Source organism: Hylaeus anthracinus, unplaced genomic scaffold, assembly GCF_026225885.1.
Source record: "Hylaeus anthracinus isolate JK02 unplaced genomic scaffold, UHH_iyHylAnth1.0_haploid 11982, whole genome shotgun sequence".
Classification (NCBI taxonomy): domain Eukaryota; kingdom Metazoa; phylum Arthropoda; class Insecta; order Hymenoptera; family Colletidae; genus Hylaeus; species Hylaeus anthracinus.
In genome coordinates, this window is record NW_026534330.1 from 12,762,002 (window position 1) to 12,777,172 (window position 15,171).

The 15,171-nt window shown below is 39.6% G+C and overlaps 2 protein-coding genes across 5 annotated transcripts in view; both read left to right on the plus strand.

Moving 5' to 3' along the window:
- LOC128886416 (methylthioribose-1-phosphate isomerase) lies at positions 1-2,310 on the plus strand. Of its 2 annotated transcripts, none has more exons than XM_054141319.1 (5): positions 1-135; positions 785-1,020; positions 1,095-1,303; positions 1,381-1,589; positions 1,670-2,310. In XM_054141319.1, the coding sequence occupies exons 1-5, from the start codon at positions 4-6 to the stop codon at positions 1,949-1,951; spliced, it is 1,068 nt and encodes a 355-aa protein (XP_053997294.1). In that variant the 5' UTR covers positions 1-3; the 3' UTR covers positions 1,952-2,310. The 2 variants fall into 2 exon arrangements, with proteins under 2 accessions (XP_053997294.1, XP_053997296.1); XM_054141321.1 differs by having other exon boundaries at positions 1,095-1,249.
- A 1,464-nt stretch (positions 2,311-3,774) lies between these two features.
- LOC128886409 (tropomodulin) overlaps positions 3,775-15,171 on the plus strand; it is a 75,139-nt gene continuing 63,742 nt past the window's right edge. For all 3 annotated transcript variants that reach the window (XM_054141294.1, XM_054141295.1, XM_054141293.1), the window contains exon 1: positions 3,775-4,208. In XM_054141294.1, coding sequence (XP_053997269.1) covers positions 4,023-4,208 — 186 coding nt within the window. In that variant the 5' untranslated portion in view covers positions 3,775-4,022. The remainder of the gene's footprint in view (positions 4,209-15,171) is intronic.

Here is a 15,171-nt window from a genome sequence, read left to right on the forward strand (position 1 = left end):
GAGATGACGCTACAGGCGATCAAATGGGAAAATGGCAAGTTGGAAATCCTCGATCAGATATTGTTGCCGGCTATTTCGCGATACGTGCCCGTCAAAGGCGTGGAGGATGGATGGAAGGTCATCAACAAGATGCAGGTACGTTTTACAAACGTACAACTTAGTATTCTGTTTACGTTCGATAGTACTTACTCCAAAAATGTATCAAAATTAACCCACTGACTAATTAATGCTCGACTCTCTCATGTATTCATTTTACATTCCCAAGGAGGAGTTTTGCAAATTTATTAGCTTTACCCTGTTTCCTATGTACATTCATAGCCTTCTCAATAGAGAAAACAATGGCATAGAATCTAGGATAATTTCATTTGTCTCTATATCTCAGTGCAATAGACAAAAGAGTAGACTTCAAGCATGGCATTGAATGTTCTACCACTTAAAAGTAGAGACAAGCCATGCGTGATTAGCCACCCTAGTAGCTCTTAGAATACTCGCCTGTGCGATTCCTGCAGTCAATGGGTTAAATACTGCTTGCTTGTGTCTCCATAACTGCATCCATGTAACTGAAAGATTTGCATTGCGCCGGGTCAATAAATGATTATCTAAGAAGCAAAATGTTGGAGTTAAATTGCATCCAAGGAACTTGAGACAATTTAAAGTGATTCATGCAAACAGCATTTTAACCGAAACAGTTAATTGACTTAAATTGCACGTCAACTACCATAGAATAGCTCAATGCTTATGGTTATAGGCATTCCTTGTAACCCCATCTTGTGTATGATTTCAGGTCCGAGGCGCACCAGCTATAGCCATCGTAGGATGCCTCAGTTTAGCAACAGAACTGAAGAACGAAGAGTACAGTGACAAGAAGAATCTTCGACAAGACGTCGAAGGTAAATTAAATTACTTGGTGTCCGCTCGTCCGACTGCTGTTAACATGAAAATCGCAGCCGACGAATTAATTCAGTTGGCCAATAAACTTAGTAAGGATCAGACTGTTAATGTAGCAGAAATGAAGGAGAGGTATAAAAACCTAACGCGACGCGAGCGGATGGATTCATTTCCAATATTAATCCCGTTAACGATAATGCCTGCAGGTTTCTCGACGCTATAGAATATATGTTGGAGAAGGACATAGCTGATAACAGAGCCATTGGAAATTACGGAGCCGAAGAGATCTTGAAGAACGCGTCTGGAGACAATAATGTTAGGATTCTGACGCACTGTAACACTGGCAGCCTTGCGACAGCAGGTTATGGCACAGCTTTAGGTGTTATTAGATCCCTTCATAAGAAAAATAGTCTTGGTAACGTTTGCATGTCATTAGTTCTTAAACTTCGCAAGATTTAAGATAAAATTATACAGTACTAACTACTGTTACAGAACACGCATATTGCACAGAAACGAGACCGTACAATCAAGGAGCGCGGCTAACCGCTTACGAATTAGTGTACGAAAAAATTCCTGCTACTCTGATCTGCGATGACATGGTAGCAGCGCTGATGAAGTCGAGAAATATTTCCGCGGTCGTCGTCGGTGCCGATAGAGTAGCTGCCAATGGCGACACGGCTAATAAAATTGGAACTTACCAGGTAAGAACGTAACGATTATGCTATTTTTTACATGCAATTTATTCACTCCGTTTCTAATACTTTCATCGTAATATTTTCAGATAGCCATAGTTGCCAAATACCACAACGTTCCTTTCTACGTGGCGGCCCCGCGAACCTCCATTGACTTCAGCATCCCTAGCGGCGACCACATCATCATCGAGGAAAGGCCAGAAAGGGAAATGACCCATATAAATAACCAACGAGTCGCGGCAGCTGGAATACAGTGTTGGAATCCAGCGTTCGACGTAACTCCAGCTAGTCTCATCAAGGGCATCATCACGGAAGTTGGTGTCTTTAGACCCCAAGATTTGGTACGGTTGAAAACCTATGAGAACTCATAAAGTGACGATCGATTCGAGCAACGAGTGAAGCTTTCGATGCATTTATACAGAACGATTAATTGGTGATTCCAATGTTAATGAAAAATTGTTGGCATGCCTTGTTTATTTAAAAACTTCGTGTTACAATAAAATTGTTGGCAGGTTACGCTTATTTGAAACGTTAAGTCTAAGAAGCGCAGCAAAATGTATCGTACCACGGACGTACGTGTTTGCATTTAAAAATGCCTTATTAACTTCGCTGTGATTTTTAAAAATATATTTATAGTGACAAATAACTCGAACGGATAGTTGTGTTAAAAAGAACTTCCATCGATCGAACGTGATCGTGATCGAAAAAATATAAAATAATTGAAAACATACGCAGTGTATTTTTACGACTGAAGTACACCCACTTTCAACCAGATGGCGGTGCGTACCAGAAATTTGTCTGAACGGCGCCATTCGATCCACTTGAAATTTCCCGACGCGTAAACAATTTAATTTTATCGCAAAATGGATTATTTATCGTGGAACATGGGTTATCGCGTCATGAGGTTACCGCATGAAAATGAAAATAATGCAAATTCGAGGTATCGCATCGTAGCTAGCAATTTCGATGGATTTCAAAATAAATCATTCAGAGACCCAATCGTTGCTAGATATTTAAGGCTCGATTAAGGTGTTGCACTTACATCATTCCTTTTTTTAAGAAAATGTTTTTCTTTTTTATTTTTTCCCACAAAAATTATTTTTCGTAGTCCAAGGATCTAAACGATCTTACTCCGGCACTGGCGACGTTAAATACTTTTCGTAAATCATGTAAGAAGGATGTAACTGTGTTACATAAACCACGACACGTAAAAATCGACCTCTCCCCTCCTTTATGATCGATACGTTTCCCGGTAGTCGTGCGGCTTCGTCACGCCGCATTACTTCCCCTGTTCTAACAGAGGGGACGTATTGCTTCCGAGGGTAAAACTTTGATCCCCTCGGATTTCTGCAACAAAGCTGACAACAATGTTTCAAAATTTTCCAATTATTAATTCTCTAGAATCTAACCAATTTTTTCCTTTTATAGTACAAATTTTTAACGACGTATTTACTTTCGCTTTTGAATTTTATTTCTTTTTTAGAAGCCTGGATCATTCCTGTAGACATCCCTCCTCCGAAAAGCCTACTCCGATGCAACTCTGCAAACCACGACATCCCTTGCGTCAACGTTTTCCTACCCTCGATAAATTCAAGTATTAGCATCGCTGTGGCGGGCTGAAGATGATACTAGACTAATTAACGCACTGATTTCTACACCCAGAAAATTGATGCTATCCAACTTTCCTCAAATTCTCCGCACACGATCGCACGCATCTATATATCTACGTCCTTCATCTCACCCCATATCTCGCAATATATCCAAAAACCACAAGACGCGGTACGTTAACAACACATCATCCTCCAATACTATTTAAATTTCTAATCTTTTGTTTCATTCGCAAAATCGCTTTCAGCAAAACCATTAAAATACCGGGAAGGGTGTGTGCAGCGTTGCCAGCTTTTCTTACATCACGACTGCGAACGTAGCTGCCGGAGTAACACGATTTTAAACGATAACCGAGAGTGTAAACGGGCCGAGGCGGTGTCTTCGATCGACAGCAGGGGGTTCCGGGCAAATTTATCGCGTCGGCGACCGACGAAATCGACACTGGCCGAGCACGAGCGCGTGGAGTTCCATTGGGAAAACTTGAGAATCTATTTTCGCCCGTTGAAAGGCGCGCGGGAACACGTTCGCGGCGGGTTTCTCGAACCGCGGTGCTTTAGTACGGCCAGTCTCTCGGCTTCGTGCAGAACTTCGCCAATCCCGGAATAGTTTCTGCAGTTGCTCCAACCTGAGTTTTTCGCGAGACCGCTGCAGGGGCCAATTTTCATCCGTTTCTCGCTTAAGGGGGCCTTGCTCGCCCCGCAAATCCACGCACTTCGTGTCGGTCCGAAGCCAGCGCCTCGTGACTCGTGAATCCACCGTTTCGAGATACGATTAGGTACCGTCGAGACCAATCGCTGTGATTACTCGAACGTTTCCTTGGGTGTTCGTTCGTTCATGCTGGAAGCTGACACGGAGAACTCGAGGATGGATGCCGCGGACGTCCTCGGCGACGCCACTTCGGCCAGCGAAGGGATTGTAAACAACAACAACGAGGACGATGAGGCGCCCACCGTCGAGGAGACCTACGAGGTTACCACCACCAAACGAAAGACCATTAGAACCAGCTATAAGATCCAAGAAGTAAGTGGCGACTCTTGTACAGGGCGATGCGTGTGAATTGTTACGGGGCTGGTCTCTCGGGGGCCGATGGTGACATTGAGATTTTTTTTAGTACGAGGATAGGTGGGGGTTTGGTCTTTTTATGCAATATGCAGGGGGTTGGGCTACAGGTGTCTACAATTTCGAGGGGTGGTTGGAGGTAAACAATTTTTCAGGGGTAAATTGGAGTTCATAGCTGAATGAAAAAGACACTTGTGTTAATGTTTGGTTGCGCCTCGAACAGTTTAAAGAATGAACTTTTTGTTTAAAGCGAAGAGTGCAGGTTTGGACGAGGAAAATAAAGTGGGCTCGGAACTTTAAACTGATATATCCCTAAGACATCTATTTAAAGCACGCATAAATTTTCCTCGCCGGTTGTGTAGCGGAGTAGGTATTGATATCGGAGGCCTCACGGGATTTAAATATTTAAAAAATTGTATCCCAGGGAAAGATTTGTTATAACTGGCAAAATTTCAGTATGGGAATATTATACAATTGCGTAAATTATCGAGGCACCTTTGAACTTAAATCTTGCAATTTGATATTTGTTCGATATATTTACTTACTGGTAGCTTTCGCCAATTATTTCAATTCTCAAGATGTAGAAAAATTGATATTGCATGTCGGTTCACTACATTCTGTCCTATGTGCCAAAATATTATGAAATTCGTGCGAGGCTTTGTGTTCGAGGTATTAATTGCAACAAATTATGCGATGCGTATCTTACGATAATAAAAGAACAATATTTTGTTAGCATCACCATTGATTCCCGAGAAACACTAGTAACAATACACAATTGGTTCATTGAATAATCACTCGATCAGAGATGGGTTGAATTGTAACGAAAAAAAAGACGACATCCTTATTTTTAGCAGTCATAAACTTGTTCAATTAAAAATTGTTTATCTATTATCAAGCTTTGTATCTAAAATTGAATTTACCCATCTCTGCTCTTCTCTTTTGTTTGTATACAAACATTGCGTATAGACGACTGAAACTTTTCCATACAATTGAAGACGAAGTGCTTCTACCATTATTCTAACCTTCTACTGATTTGTAAACAAATAACCAAATATCCGGTTCATTCTGACATTCGTCAAGGATAAACCCGCTTATTTTAAACGCGAATTTCACTTGGATTCACCAAGTTTATTTGGTGCGTCAACTGTATTCGTATTAGGTGCAGATAGGGTTTTAGAAATTACTTAATTCGTACATTATTAATTTAGCTTCCCGCGGTGCTACGCGGTAGATCTCAATCTTCCGCGATAAGAGATTTATCGAGACAGCTATGTTGGTTAGATTACTGTAAATTTTGTTACTATTTAAACAATGCTTCGAGATTTCTGACGTTTGGTCGGAAAGATTTACGAGTGTCTCGGAATCATCACCGGTAGTTGAAAGTTTAACCAGACTCGAATTGAAGTTTACTTCCTGCTCAAACTCACACCACCTTTTATGAATTCGATTAACTTCACCGGTATTTCAATTTTAATTTGAAAATTAACGCCAGTGTCGATTAATTCAATCGCCGATGAAGCGAGCTTATCATTTCGAGAGATTAAATTTTTACTCGAGTAATTAGTCGACGGGCCTCGTGTCTCCGGGGTGATATCTGGGATTTTCTCACGAGAAAAGTACGCGACCTATCAACCTGAAATTTTCTGAGCTGCTCGATACACCTTCGGAGAAATTGCACAAATTTTGATTAACAATAATTTCAACCCTGTACCGAAAATGACAAGGTAGTCGACGAACGCGATTATTCGTCGTTTCTTTATTGATCGAAAATGAAAACCTGAAACAGATTTAAATGACTATGTCTAGCTCCAACAAAGGGAACGTTCGTATACGAAATTAAGTCGACGCGACAAAGCGACGCGCTGCAACCCGGAATAAGAAAGATTAGTCGAGCGGCGTTAATGCGAAATGAGGGACAACGGGTGCGATTTACTCAGATTCTACGTCATTGTCGGTACGACGGTTTTAGATCTGGCAACGAACTCGCTTTGAACGGAGAAACGAGCGAAACGTAAATTCGACTGATGAATGCCCGACGAACACCGCTCGCGATTGGTACTTCCGATTAACAATAATCGCGTTATGTTTCGCGGTGATCTACGCTGCACACTGGATTCCCACCGCATTCGCTATGATGGAAAGTCTCCTTTATGAATACTGCGGCGATAATAGAATAAGCATTTCTTGAAAATACTGATCGTCGAATGTGTGATTCCTTTTCTGATGCGGTGTACCGAACTGTTTTCTCGAATTAAATAGTGCTTTTTTCAATCTAAATTGAAGGTTTAATAGTAGAGACTTTAGAGACAAGTAGTGATATTTTTAAGGGGATGACATTTCTACGATCACTCTGTATATTCCTATCGTATTTTATTTTTGAAAATTCACCTATGCTCTAGGATCGATTATTCAGACGAGTTTTCTCGTTACAAATTAATTCAATTAGAAACGAAATTTAATTTAACTTCTGTAGATGCGTTACAGCTTCATTCTACAAAAATCTTTATTTCTTCATTTTTGTCCGCCCGTGCTCGAATAAATATTAGGTAGACCGAAAAGTAATGTCGTTTCTTTTACATTAAATTCAAATAAATTTCCAATTTTCTATATTTAATTCGTCGTATAATCGCCCTCATTATCAGCAGCGTTTTGCCATCTAGTGTGCCAATTTTCAATGCCAGAAAAATCAATGAGCTGATGAATGATAAACAAGTATTTAAGATGGCAAAAACGACATTACTTGCCAGTCCATCTAATACTAAGTTCATTGTCAAATTTGTCTTCGATTTTCCGCGAGACGATGCTACTTTTAGCAAGTTCTCGTCGGTTGAGGTGCACAAACTCGTCCGCGGAGGCTGTGACAAATGCTTTTTTTACACGTCGCGCGGGAGGAACTTTTCCATTCAGGTTCACGTGAAGCGAGCGAAAATAACACGTGGTCCCTGGACCAGCGTGTTTCAGGAACCTTTGCTGCTCGGAATAAATATTTATTTAATCAAAGTCGGACGGGTGCGAGACGACCACCGGAATCGCTCGAACATTTCAATAATAACTCCCGGTAGGATCGGTTCGGTATAGAGCAGTTCTTCTTAACTAAGGCTATGATTCGAATAATTCGAGGTTCAAATAGTTCACAGGTATCAGCATGTTATGAATAAATTTCGAATAGTGAATATTCTTTCGTTCGAATATTACCATTCGAGTATTTCTGTTGGAATATCATTATTTGAATATTATTGATCGAATAATATAACACTTGAATATTTTGTAGTTATTCGAATATCACGAATAAATTTCGAATATTCGAATATTCTTTATTTGGATATTATTATTTGAATATTACCGTTCGAATATTATTATTTGAATAATTCAATGCTAGAATATTTTGTGATTAAATTTGGAATATTCGAAATTTATTCGTGGTATTCGATATCGCATATGATAGTTTCAGAGTCTCGTAGATGTTCGATCCAGACATGTCGAAGATAGACATAGTTTTGGCCGTCTTGAAGCATTAATTCTGAAACACGTGCGCTCTTCGAAGCCACGGATAATTCGAGTAAATCATTCCCATCGTTATTATCATTGTGCGGCGAGGGAAGACGTTGAGTTATCACCCGCATAAATTTTCACCCGTTGCGTAGCGATCCATCTGCTTTCCATGAACCCAGAAATTAACGGAAAAGGAGAATGAACTCCTAATCCACTTTAGTTCTTGCTACACTCCATATTCGACTTTCGAGATCAGCTTGATTCATCTTTGAGTAATTCATCCTTCTTCCAATACTTTTTATTCATCCTTGGAATAACTCCTCAACAGTTGAGCACAATTATGGTGTTTATCAAATCGAGTCCATTTAATCTCAATATTTGTATGGAATTTCTATAATTCTCTTAAACATCATTGAAACTCTTTATTTTAATCTATCTCCCTCTTAAAGTTATATATTTTTCTATTGTTCGAAGAGAAAGGTAATTTTTCATAAGGTACTGGATGTGGACCAAAGATTATTTTATTTACTATGCCTCAATAGTTGTAGTCTTCGATTTTCAAAGGGGTATTATCCACATTCTGAATTTTTAAATTTTATTGCTCCAGTTTCTTTGTATACTTCCTCTTTTTACTTCCTTCAACTGTCTTCTGGCGTTTGTATTTTTTCTGTCACTTCCAGTCTCGAATAATCTCTATATAGCCCCTGACTCTGTTTTTACAGATGCTCTAATGATCACATCTGCTCTGTTTTTTCCCCCTTACTACTTTTTCTTCGGCCCTTTTACGCGTTGGCGTGCCGATTAAAATTAGGCACGTGTCTTCTCTTGTCTTAAGATTCGCACGCACTTCTAGCGAATTTTTTTCAAACTGAACGACTAGATACAACCTTCTTAAATTTTTCCCGTATCAAGATAATACTTTAGAAAAGTTACACAAAATATTCCCACTCGTTCATGTTAAAAAAAAATCGCAAACAAGTGCGTTTACTCGTATATACCTTTTTCTCCGATGATCACAAGAATACAAGTGCCCATAAAATCCTCTGGCATCCCCCTACCAATACCAATCGTCCTAAAATAGCAAACAGCAACTCGTGCTCGCGCAGTTCAAGTCATAGTTCACGGCGAATCGAGTTCTGGATCGACTTGGCAGTTTGTATAGCAACTCAAACTCCAAGACAATTATAAAGAACAAACGTGAGACCGTCTGAGCGTAACGGGGCGCAATTTGCGAATTGAATCGAGCGTCCCGAGGCCAGATAATCGCGCTTTTGTCGCGCGGATGAAACAGCTTCGTTCGACTAAACGCTGGGGAATGATTGCTTCGGGTTTTTTCTACCCAAGAGCAACGAGGAGGGTCTCGCTCAAGGTGAAGATTTCTCGTCGCTTGCCCCCGATACGCGTCTTAAAAGTGGCTAGTCGACTCGAATCGAACCACGCTCCTTTTGATAAATCGCTGCAACCTCCCTCGTTTTCTTGCAAGCTCGCGCTGATTCGAGAGATCGAAAGCCTGTACTGATGTACTTTTAAAATAGCCCCGAGGTCGGAACGAGGCTTCGATCAGCGTTCGTTTTCGTGCATTTCTATCGACGATCGCGCCAACACCTCGAGAACTATGGTTCTCCAGCTCCATTGAGCTTAGGAGAATTTTTTCGTCATTTTTTGGCAAGATTCGATGAAGATTTTTGGGATGATGATCGGTTGACTTCGTGGCAAATTGAAGGTCTATGCTTGGCGCAAGATTTTCTGGAATTTTAATAATAATTAAATTCCATTGAGCTTGGGGGAATTTTTTGATAATTTCTTGGCAAGATTCGAAAGAGACTTTTAGGGGTGAAGATCTGTTGACTCCGTGGCAAGTTGAAGGTCTATGCTTGGCGTAAGATTTTCTGGTTTCGATAATAATTAAATGCAAATTTTCAGTCTTTGTACATTTTGCAATCTATAGATTGCGATGCTTTCATTTTTACCGTAATCCCGCGAACACATACATAATTAGCTTCTTTATTAACTGTCGTAAATTGGAGCATACGATCTGCTCGATACGACATACATCGCTGCGAAAACTGTCTGGCGCGTATCGTTACCCTATCCGAACTAATTTCCATAATTTTCTATATCTCCGAAACTCGTGGTAATATCCACTTCGAAACTTTAACCATACATTTTGAATGAATTATTTTGCGCACGCCGGGCCAGAGAGAGAGAGAGAGTCCTCGACTCGCAAGCGTACTCCGGAACCCTAACCAACTTGAAAACCAGACAGAAAATTTCACCATCCATCCAGAAGTCGTCTCGAATGTACAACAACCCGTGTCCCACCTCCGACCAAAATGTTGGAACTCGAGACGCCTTTCTATTTACAAGACGCGCAATAAAATTTTACTATCGATCTAGCCAAGCGTCCAGAGCGCAGAATGATTTCGTTGATAGCGAGGGGAACGCGAGCAAGTTGGGAGGCCATTCGACGAAATTTATACGGGCACGCTATGTCCGAGACAAAATACTCCGCAATTCACTTGATGCGCATTAACTCTGCGTTTAAATGCAAATACGATGCTAGGTGGGTATTAATCTCGCCTTAAGGTAAAACACGCTCGGATTTACGAGGTGTTGCTAGATAGGAGAGTCGCTAGCTCGCGCGTACGACCACCGAGGGGGTATCATTTTTCCCCTGCTTCTCCATTCGTCTTCTGAATCAACGGTTTGCAAATTTGAACGGTCATCGGTGTGGCACGCCTGCGGCAAAAATACTTTACTACGGTTCGTTTTCGTGTTCGCGAATTTTCGCCACGACAGGTCGCAAATGAGAACATGGAAACCGAGACTGCTAGCGAAGTTGGAACTCGATTCCCAGGGAACACGTAGAACCGCGCTCGTGTGCATTTAATACCGCTGTGCTTGGGATGGGAAAGTTGTAATAAACACTTGTAAACATTGCAAGTTCGTGGTCAACACAACTCACCCAATTAACGTGTATCAGTTTTGTAGTGGACGAGGGTTTCAGAAGTAATTGTTTAGAGAATTGGTAGGACAGTGGGTGGTCGTCAGTCTATCACAAGCCTGGCCAACTCAAATAGATTCATGGATCACTTCGATGGCGCGTAACGTTACAGCGGCCCGCACTTTAGGTAAACATATAGGTTAAAAAATACAATACATATACAAAATATCGCTCGACGTCGTTGTTCCACTCTCCTCTATTACCAAAAGCAAAAATGTGTGGATTGTTTCTTTATTCATTTATTACATAACTGTATTCAAATTACAAATGAACTTTACTGATGGTTGCCTACTGAAATCGATTCATTCAGTAACATTTGACGTTCGTAGATATCAGATATAGAACCGGAGTTCGTAATCGCACTTACGCATTACAGCAATGACACATGCAAATTTTAACGTACAAAAAATAAATCTAAGGACACGTACAAAAAATAAATCTAAGGACAAATGTTATTAAGCCAGAATTCAATATTGAATTAATATATTGAAAAAAAATTTGTCACTTTTTTCAAGTTTGATTATATACATTAAGTTTTATGGTTTTATTGGTTTGAATCGTTTATTGCGACAAAGAAAATAATGAATTTATTGATAAATTCTAGAAATGGGTATAACACGGTACTGACATTTAAGTGATATATTGTCAGTTTTCTCTGGACTGCAAGTTATATTACACAGAAAAAGTAATGAAATACATTTATGAGAATCGTATTGATACACAAATTTTATAAATACAATGTTAATGTATATCCAGTGAGAGTAAATAGTACAGGACATTAATAATCGCTGTTAGAATGGAATCACCCATATACAACGAGAAACAAAAGTTTCAATAGAAATTCAAAATCACTCGGCGGGTCGCGTGTTGACCAGGGCAGGTCTATCAAAACCTAGGAAACATAAAGCTTTTTCTTTAAATTCTTTATTCCTATATATTCTTTTGAGTATCCTTTAAAATTTTGTTGCATATAAAGCCCTTCTCGTATTATTTAAAATTGTTCCATGTCTTTACCAAAAATATTCAAATGAACCCATTGGTAAGATCAACTATGTTCGCTTTTACTATTAATTTTGATCGCGACGAGCAACAACACACATTCGTTGTCCAGCTCACTGACAAATATATTTTGGCTTTCGCGAGTGGTTTTGTTATTATCTTCTCATTCTAATACCGTCACTATTTTCGTCATTGTTATTAATAATTCTGAACTCGTGCGTATAATGTTTGTTATTTATTCCTTGCTTCCTCTATTGCGCCAAATACACTAGAATAGTGTAGAATATTTCTCGGCTCTCAACACTAATAAGAATAAGAAGAACGAAGGATAATATTAGTCTCGAAAAAGTACTTTTATTAAGAGTATCTTTACTTTACTATAGAGTATCTACTAACATAAAAATTGAATTTAATAATTGGTTGTACAGTAATTTTGAAAATAAAATGACAGTAGAAGTTAACAATTTATTATGTATGAAGATTTATTTTCAAAGTATAATCAATTCCAATTAATATATATTTGCAATTTTCCTGGCGATTAAAAATTGAAAATTCAAAGTGTTAATAAAATCAAAATTATTAAATATTCTCCTTCGTTTTTGAACATACAAGCCTTTCCGTGAACGCTAGCTTCGTGAACCAAAAAATTTGACCAATGTACGACCGAGAGGGTGAAAAATGGCGTACTGGTAGCATAGCTAATGCAATATGGAGGATTCACCGGGATCGGCCCGTGTCGCGCTGGCAAATAATTCAACGCTTGATAACCGGATGAGTAACTGAAAATTACGATGATTAATTGGACGTCAGGAGCACGGAGTAATTTGCGCGACGAATTTTGCGAACTATGAAAGAGCCATCGAGTTACGTGTCGACGTCCCCATCTCGACTCACTTTCTTCGATTAATCGCGCCGTGGACTACTTTTAAACTTTCCTCGACCGATTCGTTCATCGCTTAATACAATCTCGAACTTTTTTCGTTTTGAAGCTAAGTGGAGTAGTTAATGGTGCGAGAGGTGTCTATGAATTATAGGTGGGGCAGCTTGCAGACTGATGGGATTCATTGGGAGGAAACGAAAGAATTTTAATAAATATGTAGGATGGATATTGGATTTTAGACCTTTGTAAATGTTGAATTTTATTCTCTGGGAGTAGATGAGCACAAGTTTTTTTTTTTTTTATTGTGGTTTGAGGTACTTGGAAGGGATCAAAAATATCTTAATATATATTTTGTACTACTGTAAATAGCAACCTCTTAGGGGATGTTGAGTTTAATTTTGTTGTAATCTTTTATTGCAAGCTGATAAAACTCGTTAAAGAGAACAAGAGATTCTGAATAAACACATGTCCAGATATGTATCAACCTTTAGAACCTTATTAACCTTTAGAATTATTTTATATTAAATTTTATTTTCGTAGAAACATGTGGCTACAAATTCCTTGTAGTATTACCTATGGTAAGAGTATTTTAGTTTATTTTTCAAAAAAGAGTTCAACAATTTCATACTCCTGATTTATTAAAGACTTGCGTCATTGCTTCCCAAAAAATTCAAACAAATGTTGCAACCTTGAAAAATTGTGTACAAGTCATTCGATTAGCTTTGATTGATTAAACCACTGTTCTTCGAACGCTATGCGAATGACGCTCAGAAAATGCGTGCTCGTATGCAGAAAGAACGGTGTGCAATTAGAATACGTATACCGTGGATCGCGAAATTCTTGGCACGAGCAACGAGTCTTGACAAAAATCTCGACCTGCGTTTAGGCCAGCCGACCTTGCGCCTCGGAGACCGTAAGGTGACGACATTCGTAGCCACTGCAATTCACACCTTCGATAAAATTCTGAGCATTCGAATATCCCCTGGTACAACAAGTATTCCTTAACATTTTGTGATCCTATGTCGAGTATCTGTTTTAGAACACGTTTAATGGATACTTGTTTGAATTATGGCGATATTTGTACAGAATAGTACTTTGGGAAAGATGTTTATGATTTTGGTGAAGTGCCGAGGTTTCATTTTCTTTTTCTTTTTATTATCGTGAGAAAGTGTCGCCTTTAGGAAAATCATAATTCCTGATGGAAATTTGTGAATGCAATTGAAATTTATTTCGCTTATTTTAATGTTAGCGCTTGTCGAGAGGACCTAAAAGAAATTTAACGTACGTTTATTGTTATTTAATAACGTGCATTTATTTTATCAGTCTCACTTATTATTGTTTTTATAAAATATTGTGCAATATTTATGTTTTTCATCGCATTGACGAAAAAGTCAGGATATGAAAAGAGTTTATCTCACTTATTTTTATAAATTACACTTTACACTTTTGCACTTTGAACTTTTGCACTTGACACTTCTACTTTACACTTTTTATATCTAAAGATCTTATTCCAAGTTCGCAGCCATTAGCTCGATATTACTCGCGACGAAGTATTGTTCGTCACGAATAATACCGATTACCAGATCTCACCACGTGGAGGTTGCTGCGACTGGAGACCCGGAGATAGAAGGAATCAAAGTTCCTTCGATCTCCCTCTACATAGAGTATACATACATAGATGCATACTCTACATAGAGTCGACGAGCTTAATACTAAGTACGAAACCATGGAAATCAAAGAAAACAAACTCCCTTTGATTTCCAAAGTCTATGTCTGATTCTGCCAAATAAGTATTTGAACTAGATGGAAGCTAAATGGAAATCGCGACACGACGCGACCATGTAACGGACTTACTGAGTCAGTCCCGTTTCCTCTTGATGGATCTGACTCGAGAGGAAGACGACCGACGCCTCCGAACCAGTCCTCTACAACTTGCACCCCGCCAGGAGCCACGATAGGACCCGACTTGCATCCGTCTCACTGCGCTTTGGACTTACTGCACTGCGCCGGGAGCCTGGACTACACTAGACGTGATACAGGGAGTAGAGAACTGATCCGAAGGAGCCGATTGTCTTCCTCTCGAATACAGATCCACCAGGAGGACGGCAACCGACCTTTCTCTCCAGTTACACAGTTAGTCACTTCACTTATCACATGAAGCGGAATGACCGAAGATGAGTACGAAGGTACGAGTCCAATATGGACCTACGAACAAACAAAATAAGTTGATTAATAATTGTTTGGTAGAGGACAGACACTCGTACATCCATGCCTTAAAACTAACTTAGGTACATGCCTTAAAACTAAGCAAACCAAACTAAGGTACCCACAACCAATACCAAGCTACGATAACTAAGGGAAACTACACAAGCAAAAATAGGAGGGACACGAGTCGCGGACGCGCAATCGCGAGATCCATATCGACCGAAGGATCGTCGAAGAATGAGACCGCACCATTCGTATACGAGTCGAGGGTTGCGGCTCGCTATCGAACAAGAGTGGGGCAAGGGCGAATAACAACTGCGTAATGGTTGATTCGAAGGCTCCTT